At 49.2% G+C, this 22,303-nt stretch overlaps 1 protein-coding gene across 2 annotated transcripts; it reads right to left on the bottom strand.

Annotated features, from left to right (window-relative positions):
- Window positions 1-13,652: 13,652 nt before the first annotated feature.
- LOC112120647 (zinc finger protein 501-like) lies at window positions 13,653-21,768 on the bottom strand. Of its 2 annotated transcripts, XM_024219787.3 has the most exons (3): window positions 21,757-21,768; window positions 18,266-18,379; window positions 13,653-17,897 (listed from the first exon to the last, which is right to left on the bottom strand). In XM_024219787.3, exon 3 carries the CDS (start codon window positions 17,848-17,850, stop codon window positions 16,522-16,524), a length of 1,329 nt encoding a protein of 442 aa, XP_024075555.3. In that variant the 5' UTR covers window positions 17,851-17,897; window positions 18,266-18,379; window positions 21,757-21,768; the 3' UTR covers window positions 13,653-16,521. The 2 variants fall into 2 exon arrangements, with proteins under 2 accessions (XP_024075555.3, XP_029769148.1); XM_029913288.1 differs by lacking the exon at window positions 21,757-21,768 and having other exon boundaries at window positions 13,653-17,858; window positions 18,266-18,431.
- Window positions 21,769-22,303: the final 535 nt, after the last annotated feature.

The raw sequence follows: 22,303 nt of genomic DNA, 5'->3' as shown, positions 1-22,303 counted from the left end.
AGATTTTAGGGGACTTGTACCGCGTCCCGACCTTACATTGGTCGGGACGTCTGGTCACCCTATATGAGAGGGACCGCGGCAAGCCGGCGCCGCCGGCGCCACTCACCTTTCCGCCCTGGGCCCTGGGGCAGCGCGCAGCTGAGCTCCCGGCACGGCGGCGCCAGCCCACGGGGCCTGCCGCCCGGCCGGTAGGAGCCTACAGAGCGCAGCCCTGCCCCTGCCCCGGGCACACAGAGAGGCAGTGAGGAGGTCTCGCTCCGCTGCATGCTGCAGCGGGGCTGGGCTTGTAGACTCCGGCAGCGGGCAGCGGGCACCGGGCAGAGAGCCCCTCCGTCCCCCTCCCCTCGATCCGATCCTAGGAAGGGGACAGAGGGACTGGGAGGGACCTGCCTGCTGGATGCTTCCTGGGAGCCTCCCCAGATAAGCACTGCTGGGCTCACCTGGCCCCCTGGCAGGTCCCTCTGGGGGGGCTCCCCTCAGACCCACTGCCCTCAGCCCACACCCTGACCCTGTTCCCTCAGCCTCCCCTGCAGTTCCCCCTGTGCCTCCCACCCTCAATCCACTGCCCTCAGCCCCCCGACCCTGTTCCCTCTGCCTCCCCCACAGTCCCTCCCTTCCCCCAATCATCTCACCCAACTCACTGCCCTCAGCCCCCACCCTGACCCTGTTCCCTCAGCCTCCCCTGCAGTGTCCCCTCTGTGCCCCCCACCCTCAATCCACTGCCCTCAGTCCCTGCCCCTGTTCCAACAGCTTCCCCCACAGTCCCTCCCCTCCCCTCCTCTCCCCCCCCCCATCATCTCACCCTGCATGGATGTGGAAATCTGTCCCGGATTCCAGGCTGTCGTTAGCCCCTGGGGCAAAAGATCAGCAGAGGTTTCCAAAGGGAAGTTAGCAGCCTTTGCTCAGACCCAAACATTTTTCACTTAAATAAATAAATACCCAAACCCATCCTGACACCCATCTGCTCTGTCCAGATTTGCTGTTATCCCTGTTGAGGCCAAAGTGGTTTGAAAAATTAAAAATCCTTGACACCATTGTGTTGCTTCCCCATGTGTTGCTCGTTAATCTGATGGACCTGCCGATAATGAATAAAGATGAATGCCCTGGGAGCAATGTGTCAGGCAGACAGTTTGTCAAGTAGGAATGTGAATGCTGAAGCCCTCACAAAATGCAGAGGCTTTTCTTAACCTGAGAACTGAAAAAGAGCCAGATACCCTGCATGGGTTTGAAAGTGACAAGAGCCTAGCGACTGACCAGAGCAGCATCAGGTTTGAAGTGATGAGGAGGGTCTGTGTCATGAAGTCTGCATTTCCACTGAGGACTCTTCCATCGCCAGGGTAGTGCTGGCGCAGGTCTGCCGCCCAGCACAGCAATGCTGAGAGGTGCCAGTGTAGACTCGACCCACTGCCCTCAGCCCTCACCCTGACCCTGTTCCCTCAGCCTCACCCGCAGTCCCCCCTGTACCTCCCACCCCGAACCCACTGCCCTCAGTCCCTGCCCTACCCCAAATCTCTTCTTCAGCCTCTCCCATCATCCCACCCCCATCACTCCCCCTGCTGTCCCACCCCCTCAATTTCCCCCCATTCCAGTCCTGCTCCCCTCTGTCTCATCTCCTCCAGACCCTGTCCCTCTCCCCAACCCCCCGACCCTCCCTAGCCCAGCCCCATTGTCTCCCACGCCCTGCCCCACTCTACACAGCTCTCTCTACCCTGTCCCATTCATGCTCCCCTCAGCCCCTACTCTACTCTCCCCATCCCAGTCCTGTCCCATCCCCCTCAGCCCCCCCGACTCCCCCAGTCCCAGTCCTGTCCCCCTCAGTTCCTCCACCCTGCTTCCCCCGGTCCATCCCCACACATTCACCGACTTCCTCAACCTCCTTCCCCTCATCCCACTGCCTGGACCCACCCCCGTCCCACTCAGGAGATGCAGGAAAAAGAAGCAATGGGCTTAAATTGTAGCAAGGGAGAGTTAGGTTAGACATTAGGAAAAACTTCCTAACTGTAAAGGTAGTTAAGCACTGGACAAATTACCTAGAGGGGTTATGGAATAGCAGTCATTGGAGTTTTTTAAGAGGTTAGACAAACACCTGTCAAGGATGGTCTAGTGTTGTTATTACTCAGTCCTGCCTCAGTGCAGGGGTTTGACTAGATGACCTGTTGATGTCCCTTCCAGTCCTACATTTCTGTGATTCACACTGAATTGCCTTGTGCCACTGTCTAGTAGTAGTGGCACACAGTTCTCTGACATGCAGGTTTATAAAATTGTAGTTAATATACAGTTTAGAGCATAGCAGTTTTAAAGCTCTGCATGTTCAAACCAACTGAGCTGAAAATTGTGATCTATAATATTCAAAACTATTAAGATGTGGGCTGAAATAAAATCAGCATGAATTGCTCAACAATATCAATGTTGTTATATATTGTAAAACATTACAGTGAAATCTTGCCGCCTTGCCCAAGTGGTAACTAAGCATAACATCTTGCTGTTTCAACATTCTTAACTTGTATCCCATAGCTCCTAGAAGTTGTTTTTTTTCAAACACTGAATGCTGCTAAGTTATGAGTTTTAACAGGCTTTTTTTCTTTTAAACCACAGCACTGAATGTTATTCTTAAATTGTTTTCCAAATATTCTTAAACTCCCAGTTTATCCCCCGCTGATGTTCATTGTGAAAAGTATTGCAGGTCTAATAATAATATTTGGCACTTTTGTAATTCACTGTCCAACATGTGTTTTGTGCCCTCCTCTGGTGGATTTTTAGAGGATAACTGTATAGCTCCCAGCTAAGGGAGTTATATCTTGAACTCAAGTAGTAGAAGCTCATGCTTTAAGTCTGGATGGCTCGGGTTCAATCTTTGGCGACTAGCTATGATGGAGGTTGCTACACTTATAATCCCTTTAATCAGAGGTTCTGAATATGCTTTGTTGTAGGCAGAACTAGCCTATAGTTAAGCAACCGAAAATTTAGAATGGGAAGTGTTGAAATGTTGGGAAGCCTTATAATTTTGCCAGTCTGGAACGAACATCCCATCTGTGGGATGGGGGCAGGGAGAGAGGAGAGTGAGACAGGACCAGGAAACTGGGACAAGGAATCCAGAGCGGTAGTGGGGGGCAGTTGAAATCAGATGAGGAGCTGGGGCGGGTTAGACAGCAATAGGACAGACATAGACTGGAGGGGACGGGGAAGAAGGGTCTTTGTCTACTAGAGACCACTCCATTCAGGAGCCTGGAATAGACCCAGGATTCCTGAGTTTCACAGTTCCTCTTCTGTCAGCAGATATCTGTGAAACCCAGTGGCAAAAAAGTGTCTCATCCCCCTATAGAGCTGATCTATCACATATAGGATGACAACCTACTGCCTCTGCCATCACTTACTCCATTAGCTCAAGTGGCAGAAGTCTGTGCAGTGGATCTAAAGGTTCATCGGCAGGGTTGGAGCCATGCGAGTTTCACGATGATTCCACATGCCAGAATTTCTGGGGCAGTTCAGTTTTGATTTTTACAAAAAAACCTGGGGAAATGCATACAGAAATAGGGTGACCAGATGCCTAAATAGGGGAATCTCAAGCAGGAGTAGAGAGGTTATTTTATCTCTGTATTTGGCACTGGTGCAACCACTGCTGGAATCCTGTGTCCAGTTCTGTTGTGCACAATTTAAGAAGGATATTGATAAATTGGAGCGTGTTCAGAGAAGAGGCACAAGACTGATTAAAGGATTATAAAACATGCCTTATAGTGATCGACTCAAGGACCTCAATCTATTTAGCTTAACAAAAAGAAGGTTAAGAAGTGACGTGGTTATAGACTGTAAGTATCTACATGGGGAACAAATAGCTAATAATGGGCACTTCAGTCTAGCAGAGAAAGGTAGAGCATGAGCCAACGGTTGGAAGTTGCAGCTAGACAAATTCAGACTGGATATAAGGCATACCTTTTCAATGGTGAGAGTAATTAACCATTAACAATATACTAAGGGTCATGGTGTTTTTCTAAAAGCTTTTTCTAAAAGCTACCCTCTAGGAATTATTTTGGGAAAGTTCTATGTTTGTGCTATACAGGCGGTGAGACCAGGTGATCACGGGATCCCTTCTGGCTTTATAATCTCAGAACTAGGTACATCAATTCACATGCAAAATTCTCATTGAATTCAATAGGTGTCCTTGCCCTGTGGCTTGTGGTGCGGGCTGCAGCAGGGGCCGTACAACCCCTCTCACAGCTTCATAGGGCCCCCTCTCATGGCTCTGTGCACCTGTGTCTGTCATTGTCGTCCTCTCCCCTCCCCCTGCCCCTCTCGCCCAATATGGCCTGATATTTCACTCTTGCGATCTGGTCATCCTAGGTGGGGGCCACAGAAAGAAAAAGGTTGGGAACCCCTGCTCCAGGGAATCCCAGAGAATAAAGACTCAATACGACTCAGTGCTGCCAACTCTCATGATCTTGCCTTGAGTCTCATGAGAGTTTTTGTTTTCTTTAAAGTCCCAGCTCTTGGAGTCAAGTGAAGATGTGATGATTTCAGCCTTCACTCTTAAAGAAACAGTACCTTTCTAGCCCTTGTGGCTGTGGAGAAAAATTCAAAATGTGACCCCAGTGCACCCTAAAGGCTCATCAAGCAGAAGGCAAATAAAAAGATCCCCAAACCTATTAAAATTACATAATCTCCTGATTTTAAAGCCAATCTCATGATTTTTGGTGAGCCTGACTCACGGTTTTTGAATGTATGGGGTTGGCCGTTCTGCAGACTGAGAGCTGGGCACACTCCTTCACATCCAGCACACCCAGACTTTTCTAAAGCGTTAACACTTCCTTCTCCTTCATGCCACTTTAATGCAGCTGGGAATCCCCATTCCTAGACGTGCTTTTCCACAGACAGTGAATTCCCCACAGGGCTGAGTCCCCACAGGGCTGTTCCGGGGGCTCCAATCCCCCACCCCAAAACAGTTGGGGCAGTAACCGCACATGACCCCTTTGTGACTCCCAGGGACCCTGCAGGAACAGCAGCTCCATGCTGGGCCCTAGGGCCCCCCAAAGCACCTGGGGGGAGGGGCAGTAAACCCCCATGTCAGGGGGCTCCTGCTGCCTGGCGGCGACTATATCCTCACAGCCCCTCCCCCTCACACTGACACCCCCATGGACCCTCCCCCTCACAGCCCCTCCCCTCACACTGACACCCACATGGACCCTCCCCTTTACAGCCCCTCCCCTCCCAACCACATATTAAACCTCCCAACCCCCCAGTGCAAGGACTCCCCAAGGTAGTCGAGTCCATACGTGGTTCACTCTTTTCATCACACCAGATGGCTCCCTTTGAGCAACTACCTTTTGAGGCCAACAAGAAACCTTCCAGTTTGGGCTCATTCATGCACCACATTTACCAGTTGTCCTGGGCTCATTGCCCGTGACCTGCATGTCTGTTGGCTGTCAGGCAGGATACCCTTCGACTCCGTGCCTCGCCTACAATCCTGTTTCTCAAGATTGAACCCAAGACCAGAAACTTGCTGCAGCTTATGCAGTCCTGTAGAGCATTCAGAGATACAAAGAGAAGATCCGTAGATGACCTTGGCAAACCCCATAAGAACGGCCAGACTGGGTCAGACCAAAGGTCCATCTAGCCCAGTATCCTGTCCTCTGACAGTGGCCAGTGCCAGGTGCCCCAGAGGGAACTAACAAAACAGGCTTCCTGAGAGCATCTGCCCCCTTCCACCACAAAAGCCAGCAGGCAAGTAAAAGAGAGGGGGGGAAGTCCCAGGAACCCTTACTCTTTTTCTCCACAGCCACTGCTCATCAGCAGGATTTCTCCTCCATCTCCATCCTGTGCCTCAGCGAGACTAAAACTCCTCACCTAGACAGCCGGCCCATCAGCCGCACCCCGATCCCCCATGCTTAAGCCTCCCTGCCAAAGTCCTGCACCTGGCTCCATAGAATTAAGTCTCACATCTCACTGGGAACTCGACTTCTTGTGCCCGGAGTGTCTCTGCCCCCTCAGGAGATGACCCAAGAAATGCAGTGTCCGCCTTTTCTGAAGAAGTGCTTGGAGAGACTTTTCTCATGTGACCTCATGGCCTAGCAGATAAGGCATCTGACTTTGGATCAGGCGATTGAGGGTTCAAGTTCCTTTGCTGTTGTGCTTGTGCAGTTTTCCCTTCATGCTGAAAGTCCTGCTCTCTTCCTGGCTGCTCAGGCCGATCCTCTGGCTTCAGCTAGAGCCCTGGGAAGGTGTTGGGGGTTGGGTGTCACAAAGGCTAGGGCATGAGCCCCAGGTCTTCCAGTCTAGCCTTTGCCATTCCTGACTTACCAAAGAAAATGGGTGGCTGCCCGGGCTAGAGTGTAGAGCAGTTTCCCTCTTCCAAATGTGCGCCTGTCCCTGTGCTTGAGGGGGCTTGCTAAGTAGGTGTTTCTGGGTGTTTCTCTGCTTCTCACCAGCTGGGGAAAAATCTCCTGCCCCAGTACGAAAGTGAGCACCTTGAGTGGGAACGGTCAGAGGCCTCATCAGGGGGGCTGGCCCTGCTTTCCTACAACATTCTGATGTTGGCCACAGAGCATCAGCAGCCACCCTGCATGCTGGTCTGCGGGTGGCCTTCAGTGGGTGTTTGGCATGCCAGGGAGCAGGCTGGCCGGGTGCCTTTGTGGCTGTCAGCTGGCCATGCATAGGCATGGTCCTCCTCGCCCTTGATTACTCTGTTGCTTTTAAGCCTTCCCTTGGAGCTGTCAGCACGAGCTGTCTCTGCTCTAGGTGCCTAGAGGAGGAAAAGTCTGCTGGGCTCCCGCCTGGGACTCTTTGTCCCTCCTGCCTATCTCTGACTATGAAACCTGGCCCTGGCACTCCTGTCCATGTGGGCAAGAGGAAAAGTGTGGCAGCAAGCACAAGGGCCAAACTTGCAGGCATCAGGTGAAGCAGCAAGAATCCCAAACATCAGGTCAAACCGCAGGATGGCCGGCATCAATAGCCAGGGTGGCAAGTTCTAGAGGCCCAACCCACTGCCACCATCCTGTCACGCCATCCCGACCGAAGACCTGGCTCCAGGGCGTGAGTCACCCAGTAGGAGGGAAAAGACTCACTCTTTCACAACTGGAGCCAGGGAAGGTGAGCACTTCAAGCGCCAGGGCTTTGCTGCACGCAAAGACAAGGTCCCACTGATATTTGAATTCAGATTGCAGGATTCAGAGTCTTGACCGTTACACCATGGAACCACCTTGTGCTGTTTTCTCTGGACATCTGTGACCCTCACGGGGCTGGCTTGTGTAAGGGGATTGTTGGCCCCTTACTAAAACTTAGTGGGTTTTTTTTGGTGGGCTAGTTCCCAGTATCAAAAGAAAGGGGAAGGGTCAATGGGAAATCAGGACCCTGAGACTGACAGTCCCCAGGGGCAACGGGGAGAGGCCAAAGCTCCAGCTCACCCTGACAGACAGGGCAGGCAGTCTGATGAGGGAGTCACCAGGCCAGGGGGTCCCATCCTCCATGCGAGCTGGAACTACCTGGGCCAGAGTGGGGCCGAGCTAAGGAGAGAACAGGAGCCAAAGAAGAGCACCTGAGGCAGCGTGAGGACAGCGGCTCCATCACTGTCCAGGTCCCGCCCAGGCGTGTTACCCGCCCGGAAGCAGATTCCCAGGAGCTGTGAGACCTGCTGCACCCGGAGACTTTGGGCAGAGTCTCTGTCCTGCCCGCCCAGCGCTGGCCCCGGAGTCTCTCTGGCCCCTGGTGCCTGCAGCTCCGGGCCAGGGGCAGCAGAGCCTGGGACTGGGTCCAGCTGGAGAAAGTCCCCACCTTGGATGGGCACAGAAAGTGCTTCAGTGAAAGTCTGTCCCTGGACAGCAGCAGCCCAGAACTCAGCCCCGGCTCCCAGCTCACACTGGAGGCAGCAGCACCAGCAGTGCCTCGTACTTTACAGAGCCCTGCCTCTGGGATCTGCCCCACAGCTCTTTTCCTGCCTTCCTTCCTACCAGCCCCCGGCTCCCCACTGCTCCAGCCCCTTCCTGGCTCCTTCAAGCCCAACCCAGGCTGCAGCTGCCGAACGCACCAGGCCAGGGACTTTCTGAGGTGGGAACTAGCCCCATCTTTGCTCCTCCTCCTGCCTCTGTGTGTCCCAGAGCCACTGCAGGGACTGACCCACACCCAGGCTCTCGCTCCTATTAGCACTCGCAGGGGCCGATCCAGCTACAGGAGAGTGAGCGCCCCTGGGAGCAGGGAAGTGACCAAGTCTCCCTGCCAGAGGGTGGGGGAAGAAATGGAAAGAGGAGAGAGAGACCGAAAGGGGATAAGGAGAAATAAGTGGGGAAAGCAGCACCCAGCCCTTTTCTACTGCATCACCCCTGAGTAGATTGCTCCTGAGCTCTGGGTAAATATCCCCTAGTGTCCAGGGGATCCCACATCCCCCTGCCTCCCAAGGGAATGCACATAGGTGTCTACTTCCTGCCAGGCGTGATTACAAGGAGCTGTAGGTGTCACCCTTATGCCATGATTGGAGAAAGACAGCGAATCTTGGGAACGTGCATCTGTATTTACAGTCCAGTGTGACAATCCCTGCTCCAGGAGGTGTTCGTTCTCTACTCCTGCTGGATGGGCACAGAATGGGGCAGCAAAAGGCTTGTGTCAGTTTTTGTTGCTGCACATTCCTTAACTTAGAAGAGTATGAAATGAAGAAAATGGAGATTGAATTAAAGGGAAATATACAAATAAAAGTGCCAGCCCCTGTTGCTTATTGAAAGAAATGACTCAATATCCCAGTTACATGTTTTATTAACATGAACAAATAAAGCCAAGAGCACACATCACTAAGGCTAAATGACTATAGACACCACTCAGCTAAGGGTTAAACAATACAGTGATAAAGTTCAGGTCAAATCAGTAAATCAATGATTTAACATGGATATTGCATTGGAATCAAGTCATCAATTTAATCAAACCATCAGATTAATACAGCAAAAAATCAACCCTTATAAATTCTAAAAGAGCAACCCAAGAAGGCAGGGGCATATTTAGTGATGCCGAAACCCCAATCAGAGATTTTTACCCAGGCAGTGCAACCCAGATTTACCCAGCTGAATATTTCAATACCAAAACTAAATTATTGCTTACATTTAGTCTACAACCTCAAAGCCAATTACAGTTTTCTCCTTAGATTTCACTATTGTGTAACTAATACTTCTCCTGTCCTCTCGCCCCAAAACACATACAGACCTTAGAAAGACATCAGTAAAAGAAGTTCAAACAGCTCTCACTGAACAATACATATCTGAGAGTTCAATTCCTTGCAATGTTTCCACAGGTGAGGAGCATGCGTTCAGTCATTTCATAGAGCAGAGTTTTAAGGCTATTAAGATTTGGGGAACTATTCTTCGGAGCATCATCCCTTTTGTAGATTTCAGAGGTGTTCACACACTCACACCCACTGAGCCACACTGTTACGTGCAATCTAATAGAAAGGCTGGGAGGTCTCCAAGTTAATAAAAAGTAACAGACACAAAACAGAAAAAGGAACAAAATGTTTCTAAGATTATAAGAAGTTGGGTCTCTGCACCTTTCGGTCTTTGGATTCACCTGGAGTAGGAACTGTAGCTGCAGTTTAGGAACCAGGTAATGGCATAGATGGTCCAGCACTTTGGGCTAGCAGCCTTTTCAGGTACAGGGAGACTTGTGAAGGCTGCATAGCCTGTCGCTTTTGTGCTTCATTCCCCAGAGGGGATCAGTCCTGAGATCCTGGCAGTCAGTCTCTCTGAGGCTATGTCTACACTGGCAGAGCTACAGCACTGGGAGTTACAGTGCCGCTCAGAGAGCGCTGAAGGGAACCGCTATTGTGTGTTCACACTGTCAGCTGCCTGCACAATAGCGTGTTCACACTTGTGGCACTTACAGCGGTACTTGGAGCGGTGCACTCTGGGCAGCTATCCCACTGAGCATCACTTCCTCTTCTGCCACTAAGAGTTTTGGGAAGGTGGAGGGAGGTGTTTCCTAAGCCCAAAAGTGGCATTCCACTGTGGTCAGCACCTCCGTGAATGCCATGTTATGCATTGCTTCACATCTCAGCAATCCCTGTGCTTCCATCTGCATTTGGCACCATCATTCAATAATTTGTGTACTGCGCACTCTGCCTATTTAGTCTGTAGGAATGGGTCTGCACTTACTAAGACGTCACGAGTGGCAGTGGAGATATTACTTAAACTACAAAGACAAGAGGAGTTTGACATTGATTTTGCCATTTGTAGTAGCTACGACACGAGATTGCTTGTGGCATTAACAGAGGTGCTGACCACAGTGGAACACCACTTTTGGGCTCAGGAAACAAGCACTGAGTGGTGGGATCACATCGTGATGCACATCTGGAATGATGAGCAGTGGCTGCAGAGCTTTTGGATGAGGAAAGCCACATTCATGGGACTGTGTGATGAGCTCACCCCAGCTCTGCAACGCAAGGACACGAGAATGAGAGCTGCCCTCTCATTGGAGAAGCTCGTGGCAATTGCACTGTGGAAGCTGGCTACTCCAGATTGCTACCAATCGGTCTCTAACCAGTTCAGAGTAGGAAAGTCAACCATTGGACAAGTGTTGACAAATGTGCAGGGCCATTAATTGCACCCTGCTCTGAAAGACTGAGACTCTGGGCAACGTGTGTGACATTGTGCATGGCTTTGCACAAATCGGCTTCCCTAACTGCGGAGGGTGATAGATGGCATGTATATTCCAATTCTGGCACCTGACTACCTAGCCACCGAGTACATTAATCACAAAGGGTATTTTTCTATGGTTCTCCAGGCACTTGATGACCGTGGGCGTTTCATGGACATTAACACAGAGTGATCCAGAAATGGGCATGAGACACACATCTTTCAGAACACTGGCCTATTCAGGAAGCTGAAAGCAGGGACTTTCTTCCTGGACCAGAAGTTCACTGTAGGGGAAGTCGAAATGCCCATTGTGAAACTGGGAGACCCTGCTTACCCCTTAATTCCGTAGCTTATGAAGCCATACATAGGGCATTTTGACAGCAGCAAGGAGCGGTTCAACAACAGGCTGAGCAAGTGCAGAATGACTGTCGAGTTTGCTTTTGGCAGTTTAAAGGCCCACTGGCGCTGCCTATGTGGAAGGCTGGACCTGGCCGATGACAATATTCCTATGCTTATAGTCGTGTGCTATACACCCCATAATATTTGTGAAGGGAAGGGTGAAAGCTTCACTCAGGGCTGGACGGCTGAGGCTCAGCACCTGGAAGCTGAATTTCAACAGCCAGAGACTAGGGCTATTAGAGGGGCAGAGCGCGGTGCCATAAGGATCAGGGATGCCTTGAGGCAGCAATTTGAAGCTGAAAGCCACTAATATTTGTTGCTATGCACGGGAGTGCAGTGCTTGTAATGCTAAGAGGTGACTGTGATTGGTGCAGATGATGCATCACAAAGGTTTAAGAGAATTGCGTGTTTCTTTGCAAGGCTCTGTTTGCTTTCCATTAATGGAAAAAAGATTGCTTTCAAAGCAAAACTATTCTTTTATTAAAAAGCAACCACCAGAGGAGAGAGAGAAAAGCACATCAGCACTGTGGGGGATGGGGGAAGGGAGGGTCCCATGAGGAGGTGGGGTCCAATGATGGTTAAAGAGTTGTGTATATCCAGGTATCATATGCAACCTTATCCTTTGGAGTACACTGCAGCGGGTACTGTACTTGAGCAGGAATAAACTACAGAGGGACGGGTGTTGAGTGCACTGGGTACTGGGCGTCCACAGGGCTGGACTGTGATGGGGCAGGAGTGGAATGCAGCGGGTACAGACTGGAGCCAGGAGGTTGCTAAGAGTGTGTTGGCACTGTCTGGTGGGTGCATGGGAAAGAGTTTTGTGACAGCAGATGACGGGGAGGGCGGTCATGGAGCTGCTTGGTTTGCAGTGCTGGTAGTGCCTGGAGCATGTCTGCTTGGCACTCCATAACGTTTGAGAGCCGCTCCATGGCTTTATTCTGGCGCACCATGTTCTCCTTTCGGTCCTTGTTTTTTGGCCACAGGGTGCATCATGACCTCATGCAGAAAGTTCTCTTTAGTTCTTCATGGCCGCTTTCTAATTCTGCGCAGCCGTTCAACTGGCAGTAACAAAGAGAGAGGCTGGGATCCCAAGGTCATATCTGTGAAGCCAAAATGCAACATTTTACAGAAGCAGACCACTGATGCAGTGATTTAAAACACAGCGACTATTCACATACCTATCACTAACTGGCTAAACCCAGGCAAGGACACATGAGCCACAAGACCCCCCCAAAATGGTAACAGCAGGGGCAGGGGAAATCACTGTTCCAGGACTGTCCTGTACACTGGGCACGTGGTTCTTGGGGAGAGATGGCACTGTAGGGGGGGCTTTATAATCATTTCTGTGCCCACATTTTCCACAGGCTGTGTTCATTATGGAAGATATCTCACTGCTCAGTGTGAGCAGGGAATCAAGGGAGTGTCTTCTCCAAGACTGTGGCATCCGCCCTGGCCCTTATGTGGCTCGCCTATGTGCAGCAATGGTCCCCCCCACACCCCTCCCATGACGGCAGAGTAGTGCAGGAAAGTTACTCTTAATGGGGCACGAAACAAAGCAGCTGTGCCAAAGAAATTGCAGCAGCAGACTGCCCTGTATCTCCATGAGAGTTTCGTGGAGTTCTCTGGCGCAGATTCCCAGGAAGCAAGGGAGTCAATCAACACCCTGTTCCGCTGCTCAGACTGGGCCTGTGGTGGTACGCATATCATACAGATACAAGCCTGATTTCTGCAACCCTCCTGCCCTCAAGAACTCACTTCAGTGATTCCCAAAATCTAAGCCACTTACCAGGGACCTCCTCTCCTGTTTGCGCTTCGCCAAGCTCCGATAGCTGTGACTGGCTAGCTTCCTCCGGGGTAGAGAAGAACACCTGGCTGCATGCATCTCTGACCTCCGACTCATCCTCTGCCTCTGCGTCTCCCTCTGCCTCTACAGCCTCATCCAAGATTTCCTCCTCCTGGCTCGGTCCACTCTCGACTGGCATGTGAGCCACCGAAGTATCCACAGTGGCCTTTGCAGTGGAGGTGGGGTCATCACCGAGTATCGCATCCAGTTCTTTGTAGAACCGGGAGCTTGTGGGTGCAGCACCAGAGCGGCGGTTTGCCTCCTGCGCCATGGAGTAGGCGTTCCACAGCTCCTTCACTTGATCCTGCATTGCAGTGTGTCCCAGTCATGGCCCTTTTCTCTCATGCATCATGAAATCTGTCCATAGGTATCATAATTCCTACAGCTGGAGCACAGCTGGGAGTAGACAGCCTCCTCTCCCCAAATGCTGATGAGGTTCAGCAGCTCAGCATTGCTCCAAGCGGGGGATCACCTGGTGCGTGGAGCAGGCATGGTCACCTGGAAAGATACGCTGAGACCACTGTATGTGTCACTGGCAAACAGGAAGGGGACTTTCAAAATTTCCAAGGAATTTAAGGGGTCGGGGTCACGGTTGGTCACCTGAGGGCAGTGCAGTAGAGTTCAACCTGATGACCAGAGAGGCAAGAACAGGGATTGTGGGACACCTCCTGGAGACCAATCACAGCGCTGTAATTGACCAGTGTGTCTACACTGGCACCGCGGCGCTGTAACCCCAGCGCAGAAAGCTGTACACCTCTCGTCGGGGTGGTTTTCTTACAGCGCTGCAACTGTTCAGTTTCTGTGCACTTAGTGGCTTGGCAGTGTGTACACCTCGGGAGTTACACTGCTTTACTGTGCAGAAACTTACCAGTGTAGACAAGACCATAGATGGCTTACATAAGAACGCAATACTGGTCATACTGGGTAAGACCAATGGTCCATCTAGCCCAGCGTGCTGCCTGAGAGTGACCAGTGCCAGATGCATCAGAGGGAATGAACAGAACAGGCTTGTCGACCTGCAAGGTGAAGGGCTTTCACCCTTACCTTTAACTTTATTGTTGTTGATTCCTACTTACCCTATCTTAACACACCTCCCCCGAGGTCTCTGGACAAATCAAGTGTGAACCACTTCTTTGATACAGATGTATCCCAATCCAGCTGAATTGAGGCAGACTTTGGGCCAATGTCAGTTTGGAAAAGGCTCTCTTAACCCAGCAGGTTTCTCAAAGTATCTGTTGCTGTGAACCGCATGTAGTGTGGATGTGTGAACCCGAAAGATATCAAATATGAAAGAAACACAAGGCCAGTTTTGGGGAGGTTTCCAGAACCAGGCCTGAGGGTTAAACAGCTGTGCTCAAAAGGAAAAGGGTCCTCAGCACCTATAAAAATAACTGGTTGCAAAAGTTAAATTAAATTAAGAAACCAAACCAAATCGAAAAAACAACCCAGAAAATCTACCACCACACATCCATCACCATTTTAGATTTTGACATCTCCTGCCTGATGTGACATCTTTGCTTTGCAAACAAGAGACCTAGAGAACTCTGTGGCTGTTACCCTCTAACTGGGTAAAAGGCTACATATCTTGTCTCAAGTAATTTTCCTCTTAAGGGAAGATTTATTTTAAAATGTATCATAATAAATTCCATTTTAAATAGAAATAATTACAGTCTATACTTGGTCTCTATTCTGGTCCATGCTATTTCTCTCACATATTCTCCCACTCTAATTCCTTTGGAGTGAGGTTTTAATTTCAGGATTAGCCACCATTTCCAATGTAGTAGGAGGAGGCAGGGAGAGAACTAGAAGAAAACCTGAATTATATTGTAACACTGAAAGTTATCACATGATCAGCCTCTTCCGTTACACTAAATAACTTCATGTTTAATTTCATTGTCGCTGGTAACAACTTATTCAAAGATTACAAAATATAAACCTATAGGGCAGTTTTCTCTTGATTTTTACACTTTCTAATCTTTCAAAGTAGCAGCAGGAGAAGTGATACAAATGCATTAGACTTAATAAGCAAAACAAAGAGACCAAAGCCCAGACTCTGGACTCAGCATTCATGTATCCTGCAGTCTGAACATGGAATCTGATACATTCCCTCATTGGCTACCATTGTTTGCCCAGCATGGAAGTGCTTCTTGTCCAACAAGGCAGCCAGATTGGGACCCATAGGCATGGAATGGCTCTGAAGGAATCAGCTGTTTCTCTCTGTGCTTCATGAAACTTTGGATCCAAATGGTAAAAGACAGTTGTGCCCAATTTAATCATGGCATCCTTTAGGAGTGTGACCAATGCCACTTAACTAGGGAGCAGGGTTCTAAAAATAGTTTACCTTGGCCACAGGTCACCATAGCTTCCATCTCTGGGGTGAAACTCAACTACCAGTACATGCAATTTCTACCAGAGTTCTTGTCAAATCTTTGACCTTACTTGGAGTAATTTTACACTTCTCTGGCGTAGAATTCTTCACCTACCACACAACATATCAGTAGCAATAGTGAGGTATAACTCCCCCAAATATAGGCTTTTATTTCTTTAGGCACAGATTTAATTTAGGAACTAAATTCAGGTGTGGCTTAGAATCCCTGTAAGACACCAAATGTCAGGTATCTATTAAAAATAGGTATCTTTCTGCAGCTATATCACATTCAACCAGGATTTCATTTTCTACACATTTGCAGCATCTCCCAGGGGTAAGCTGAAGAGAAATGTCATTTCCATTTTTCCCATCTCTACCTAGATAGGGATTGCATTTCCCAAATAATAGGCAACATGCACCTGATTAGGAAGGAGATATCTTCAGGAGCGACCTCCTGCAACGCCTGGGCCACAACTGCTTTGAGAGCCAAATGCATGGGTATTTTGCTTAGCTACAAGTCATTTACTAGGAAATCCTCTTCCCAGTCCTTTAGAAAAAATATTGACCTAACCAATTGAACAACAGGGGGATTGGGATGGTGATGGGGAATAAGGGAATCCCTCTGATTTACCCGATCTTCTTCTGTTGTTACAGAGGGTGAAATGACATTTTCCCCTATCCCTGCTCTTTGTTATAGTTCAATATATTTTAAGTGAGGAAAATGGTAGTATAAATATCTGCTCTCCAGCACAACCTGAAGCAACATCAGAACAACTGGGAATGAAACAATTTGTTCCCGAAGGGGGAACTTGATGACTATCAATTGCTTTGAAATGGGGGAACAGTATAACCGTGATGCTCAGGGTTTGTTTAGACTAGGAAAAGTGATGGAGTTTAGGTCAGGTCAAGGGGAAAGCTAATGTCAAACACTGCACCTGGGCTGCATCTGCTCTACAACTATAATGGTCTTTTTACACCAAGATCACTAACTTGAGCAGCCAACGCCATGTACAGTCCTATTGAATGTAAGGCACAGGTAGTTTTTGTACCAATGTAGCTTGTTGGTATCAAACCTCGCTCTCCCACCTGGAGCTGATGAACATTCTTGGCTGGAGGGACACACACTCCTTCAACTCAAAAGGAAAGGAGTTGATAGAAAAGATCACAGGACTGACCCCAAAGAAGGGTGAGCTGCAAAAGGCAGAAGCAGGCAACTCATCTGGTGGAGCTGAGAGACCACGGTGGACATGGTGCAAAAATCACTATGTGGGAATTAGCAAATGTGATTTTTTAAAAAAAAAATTTGGCCAGCCCTAGTCAAGGGATTTATTACAGTTCTCTCTCATGTGGATTTTCTGATGTCTAATAAGGCTTGAGCTCTGATTGAAGCTTTTCCTGCATTCAGAGCATGTATAGGGTTTCTCTCCCATGTGGATTCTCCTATGTGAGATAAGATTTGAGCTGTGATTGAAGCTTTTTCCACACTCAGAGCACGTGTAGGGTGTCTCCCCTGTGTGGATTCTACGATGTGTGATAAGGTGTGAGCTCCGATTGAAGCTTTTCCCACACTCAGAGCACGTGTAGGGCTTCTCCCCTGTGTGGATTCTCTGATGTCTGATAAGGTGTGAGCTCCGACTAAAGCTTTTCCTGCACTCAGAGCATGTGTAGGGCGTCTCTCCTGTGTGGATTCTCTGATGTGTGATCAGGGCAGAGCTGTGACTGACGCTTTTCCCGCACTCAGAGCACCTGTAGGGTGTCTCTCCTGTGTGAATTCTACGATGTGTGATAAGGTTTGAGCTTTGATTGAAGCTTTTCCCGCACTCAGAGCATGTGTAGGGTGTCTCCCCTGTGTGGATTCTCTGATGTCTGAAAAGGTGTGAGCTGCAACTGAAGCTTTTCCCACACTCGGAGCATGTGTAGGGCGTCTCTCCTGTGTGGATTCTCTGATGTAAGATGAGGCCTGAACGACAAATGAAGCATTTCCCACACTCAGAGCATCCATAAGGTTTCTCACCCATGTGGATTCTCCTATGTGTGATAAGGTTTGAGCTCTGTTTGAAGCTTTTCCCACACTCTGAGCATGTGTAGGGCGTCTCTCCTGTGTGGATTCGCTGATGTGTGATAAGGGTAGAGCTGTGATTGAAACTTTTCCCACACTCAGAGCACATGTAGGGCGTCTCTCCTGTGTGGATTCTATGATGTGTGATAAGGTGTGAGCTCCGATTGAAGCATTTCCCACACTCAGAGCATGTGTAGGGCTTCTCCCCTGTGTGGATTCTACGATGTGTGATAAGGTGTGACCTCCAACTGAAGCTTTTCCCACACTCAGGGCATGTGTAGGGCGTCTCTCCTGTGTGGATTCTCTGATGTCTGATAAGGGCAGAGCTCCGATTGAAGCTTTTCCCGCACTCATGGCATATGTAGTGTGTCTCTTCCAAGTTGATTCTGTCGCGTGTAATAAGGTCTGAGTTGCTACTAAAGTTTTCCTCTGGCCTCTCCTGAGTCTCACAGGCTTTTTCTTTTTCTTGGTGTGCACAACTCCCGGAAACATTCCCTTTGGATCTTCCTGATAACGTCCCATGTGGCTTTACTTGCTCAGCACCTTCCTGACAGGATTTCTCCTCCTCATTCTCACTCACCATCCCATCACCTGATGGGAGACAGAGAGAATCCAGACATAGGTCACTCCCTGCGCCAGAAAGAAAGGAAATCTCAGAGAGAGGAATGGAAAAAGGGATGAACAAACCAAAATATGTGTGGGAGAGATCAAACCTATCAGGAGCTGATTTTCCCCAAACCCTTCCACAGAGGAGAGAGAAATTGATCAGTTTTGGTCCGCATCTCACCGGAACACTCAGGGGAAAGCGAGATCGGGGAGGGACCTGCTGCCAGTTGTGAGTCAGGATAGGTGGGAAGCCATGAGTGACCTCTGCCTAGTGATTCCACATCTGCAGGGAACAGTTCTGAACTTGGAGAGATCACAAGGTCTTTGTAGGGAATCCCAAATGTTTCCTGTATTCACGGACAGTTTTTGAGTTGGTTTAACCAATTCCCTACCTATGCAGGCAGTTCTCGGGAGCACTTCTTTCTCAGAGTCCTGGAGGTCTGGGACCCACGGCTCTTCCCCTCGTTCCAGCTGCGAGATCACATCAGGTTTGGAAATTGGAAACCCTACTCCAGGCAAAGAAAACAAGGGAGGTCAGTGGAATTTGTGGGATACTTGTCACAAAGAATATTCCATGGTTTTAACCCCACCTCATTTCTAAGCAGTAACATTCCAAGGCCATCTTCCTGGGCTCAAAGTGGCAGGAGAGTTATTATTATTATAAATCATATGCAGTACCTTAGTGCCTAAGGACCAACGAACAGTGGGTCCTCATTGTGCTAGGCAAAGTGCAAACAGAGAATAGTAGATGGGCCATGTGTCACGGAGTCCTTGGGCGATGCTCTGGAACTGCTCCCCACAAAGCCAATCAGGACTTTGGGGAGCCTCCTCTCCCTTGGGGCAGACGGTCTTCAGGGTAAGAAGCTTCCATGGCCTCACCCTCATGGGTCTGACCTTGGAGCATTCAGCATATGCCCCTCTGTGCGCTTCCCACAGCGAGACCACCCAGGCGGGGTCCTGGGGAAGCCAGAGGGCCTGCACGCACCCCCACTTCACAGTCAGACGTGACTCTTAGCCAGCCAGTAAAACAGAGGTTTATAAGATGACAGGAACATGGTCTAAAACAGAGCTTGTAGGTACAGAGAACCGGACCCCTCAGCCAGGTCCATTCTGGGGTCCCACGAGCCACACACCTCCATCTGCCCTCACTCCCCGTCCCCAGCCAGCTCCAAACCGAAACCCCCTCCAGCCCCTCCTTCTCTGCTGAGTTCCTTTCCCGGGCCAGGAGGTCACCTGACCTCTTTGTTCTCCCACACCTTTAGCATCCCCTTGCACGGGGGAAGGGCCTGGCCATTAGTTGCTAGGCGACAGAGCATAGGTCAGAAACTGAGGCACCCACACAGTATTCAGAGGAAACATTAAGAACAGTCCACTTCGTCACATCTCATTAAGTACAGTCCCACTTCGTCACATCCATGCCCTGAAGAATTTACAATCTAAATAGACAAGACAGACACAGAATGGGGGAAGGGGTAGAACCCACTGTTAGAATATAGATGTTCAGGCCTGCCTGTAAAGCCTGTACTTTAAGAAGGTAGGTGTATTTTTATCACTTTGTCTTTATACCCCTGTAACTAGCTAAGAATCAAAATCACAGTCCGCCTGTGTATGGGCCTTCTCTCACCAGGATAGTCTGAGGCCTTGTTCTTAGGCTAAGGCCTCTGGCTAAGCACTAGGGGCAGCCATAAGCTGGGAAGCGTAGGGTCACATCCTCACATCCCAAAGTCACATGAACTAGGGTGGTATTGGGCTGGTAGGAATACAATTATGTCTGGATAGTGCCCATTACCACCAGATAAAGAAACAGATCTTAAGATGGTTAAAGAAAACTTAGTTTGATAGCATCCTGTCTGGCAAGAAATCACATATCAATGGTTGTGGTTGTGAAACACTCATTTCTGTATTGTTTTATCTTTATGGCCACCACTTTTCATTGTTAATCAGTCTGGTTCTCTAGTTGTTTCTATCTGCTGTATAATTAATTTTGCTAGGTGTAAATTAATTAGGGTAGTCGGATATAATTGGTTAGAGAATTATGTTACAACATGTTAGAATTGATTAGTTAAATTTCAGCACAATGATTGGTTAAGGAATGGGGTCAAACAGGAGAGGGAAGAAAAATTGGAATAATAGAATCATAGATTCTATAAATCATAGAATATCAGGCTTGGAAGGGACCTCAGGAGGTCATCTAGTCCAACCCCCTGCTCAAAGCAGGACCAATCCCCAACTATATCATCCCAGCCAGGGCTTTGTCAAGCCTGACCTTAAAAATCTCTAAGGAAGGAGATTCCACCACCTCCCTAGGGAACCCATTCCAGTGCTTCACTACCCTCCTAGTGAAATAGTGTTTCCTAATATCCAACCTAAACCTCCCTCATTGCAACTTGAGACCATTACTCCTTGTTCTGTCATCTGCTACCACTGAGAACAGTCTAGATCCATTCTCTTCGGAACCCCCCTTTCAGGTAGTTGAAAGCACCTATCAAATCCCCCCTCATTCTTCTCTTCTGCAGACTAAATAAACCCAGTTCCCTCAGCCTCTCCTCATAAGTCATGTGTTCCAGTTCCCTAGTCATTTTTGTTGCCCTCCGCTGGACGCTTTCCAATTTATCCACATCCTTCTTGTAGTGTGGGGCCCAAAACTGGACACAGTACTCCAGATGAGGCCCCACCAATGTCGAATGTTTGTTAAGGGGGGGGAGGAAGGGAACCCGAACACAGGCAAGCCTCTGCGGCATCAGAGCTGAGAAGGGGGTCACGGGGGAAACGCTTTGCGGCATCAGAGCAGGGAAAGGAACACTGGGGAACAGACTGTATCGGCGTATAGAGATAAACCTGACTAGTGTGAAGGGCTTCGGAATACGTAATCTTATAGGTGTAAAAATTGTAAAGGCTACACTACCACCCTGTGACATCATCAACAAAGTGTCCATTTGTGCCTGGGTAGGGGCCCTGCTATGGGAGGGAGGAATGCAGCAAGGACTCAGCATCGGTGGCCAGGGTCGCTGTGCATAGAGATGGGGAGGTTATATGGGGAGAGGGGTAATGAGTGAGAGAGGGAGGTCAAGAGTTAAAATAATAATATTTGGGGGGGGGAATGTATAATGAAGTGAAACTGAACAGAAATAAAACTGGAGTGCAGGCTCTAAAGCAACAAGGCTTGGGTAGGGATTCGGGGTTAAAGGTCTAGGATCCCCCACAGCTCTAAATCCCCAAACCTCTCCTCCCTCCCACTGACCCACTCAGCCCACTTTCTGGGTGCCCTTACTCCACACTCCCCTCCCCTTCTTCCCATTACTCTCAGCCAGCACCACCTCCTGGCACCTTGGCAGCTTGTATTCTCTCCTTGCTTCTCACTACCTTATCCCTCCCTGCTGGTTCTTAGTTCTAACTCTGGACACACCCTCCCCATGTCCCGGCACCCCAGAATTATTTACTCCCCACCTTCTCCTCCCTTCCTATGGCTCTGTTCTCCCTTCACCCGTGGGGTCCTGAATAGCAATATTATACGCTCTCCTATCAAAAGACGAGCTCATCTGACTGTCACACAAGCCATGCATGAGTCGTACACCCATTTACTCAATTTAGAATTCTACAGGCGGCATATTTTCCTCTTAAAATGAGGAAAAGGCATGAAAGCTACAGTTATTAATGTAGTTATTAATGTAGCCAATAAGGATACATTAAATGCAATTTTAAAATGACTGACGGCACCAGAAAGGCACATGTCCAAAAATTATACTAGTGGGTGGGAGATAAGGCAAAAAAAGGGGGGCAAGGAAACTTGTCAAAACTTGTATTATGAATAAAGGTATAAAGTAATTATTACTCAGGTTCTTTAGAGACAGCTTCTAATAACCGAGGGGACAGGACTCCTTACCCAGAAAGACCACCGTCTCATAGTTCTCCTGCATGACATCCCTGTAGAGGGCTCTCTGAGTGAGGTCCAGCAGAGCCCCCTCTTCCCTGGTGAAATACACAGCCACCTCCTCGAAAGTCACCGGCCCCTGAAAGAGAAAGAGTCCAACACTCAGTACCTGCTGCCCTACTCACAACCCCACTATTCACGGAACAGCAGCACCAGGTAAATGGAAGCTCCGGGAGGCACATGTTAACAGAGTCGCACCCCACCTTCCTTAGAGCAGCCAGGAGGCATCAGAGGGTGGAAAGAGAGAACTTTTGTGTCTCCCAGCTGACAGACGGAGGCAGGGTCTTCACATTTATCACATACCTACTAGCCAGAGCTTGATATAGGAGATGGGGCTGTCTCTGGACCCTACTAGTGGCTCCGTGGTAGGAATCCCAACACTCTCCAAATAAAATATATGGAAGGAAGGGGAAGTCAATAGTAAAGGATAAAAGTTAGAAGGTCAGAATTGTAGAAAATTGGTAAGGGAAGCTATCAGAAATCAATGACCAATTAATGA

Source organism: Terrapene carolina, unplaced genomic scaffold (genome assembly GCF_002925995.2).
Source record: "Terrapene carolina triunguis isolate 2854851 unplaced genomic scaffold, T_m_triunguis-2.0 Scaffold570, whole genome shotgun sequence".
NCBI lineage: Eukaryota > Metazoa > Chordata > Testudines > Emydidae > Terrapene > Terrapene triunguis.
This window is presented reverse-complemented; position numbering and strand designations above follow the sequence as displayed.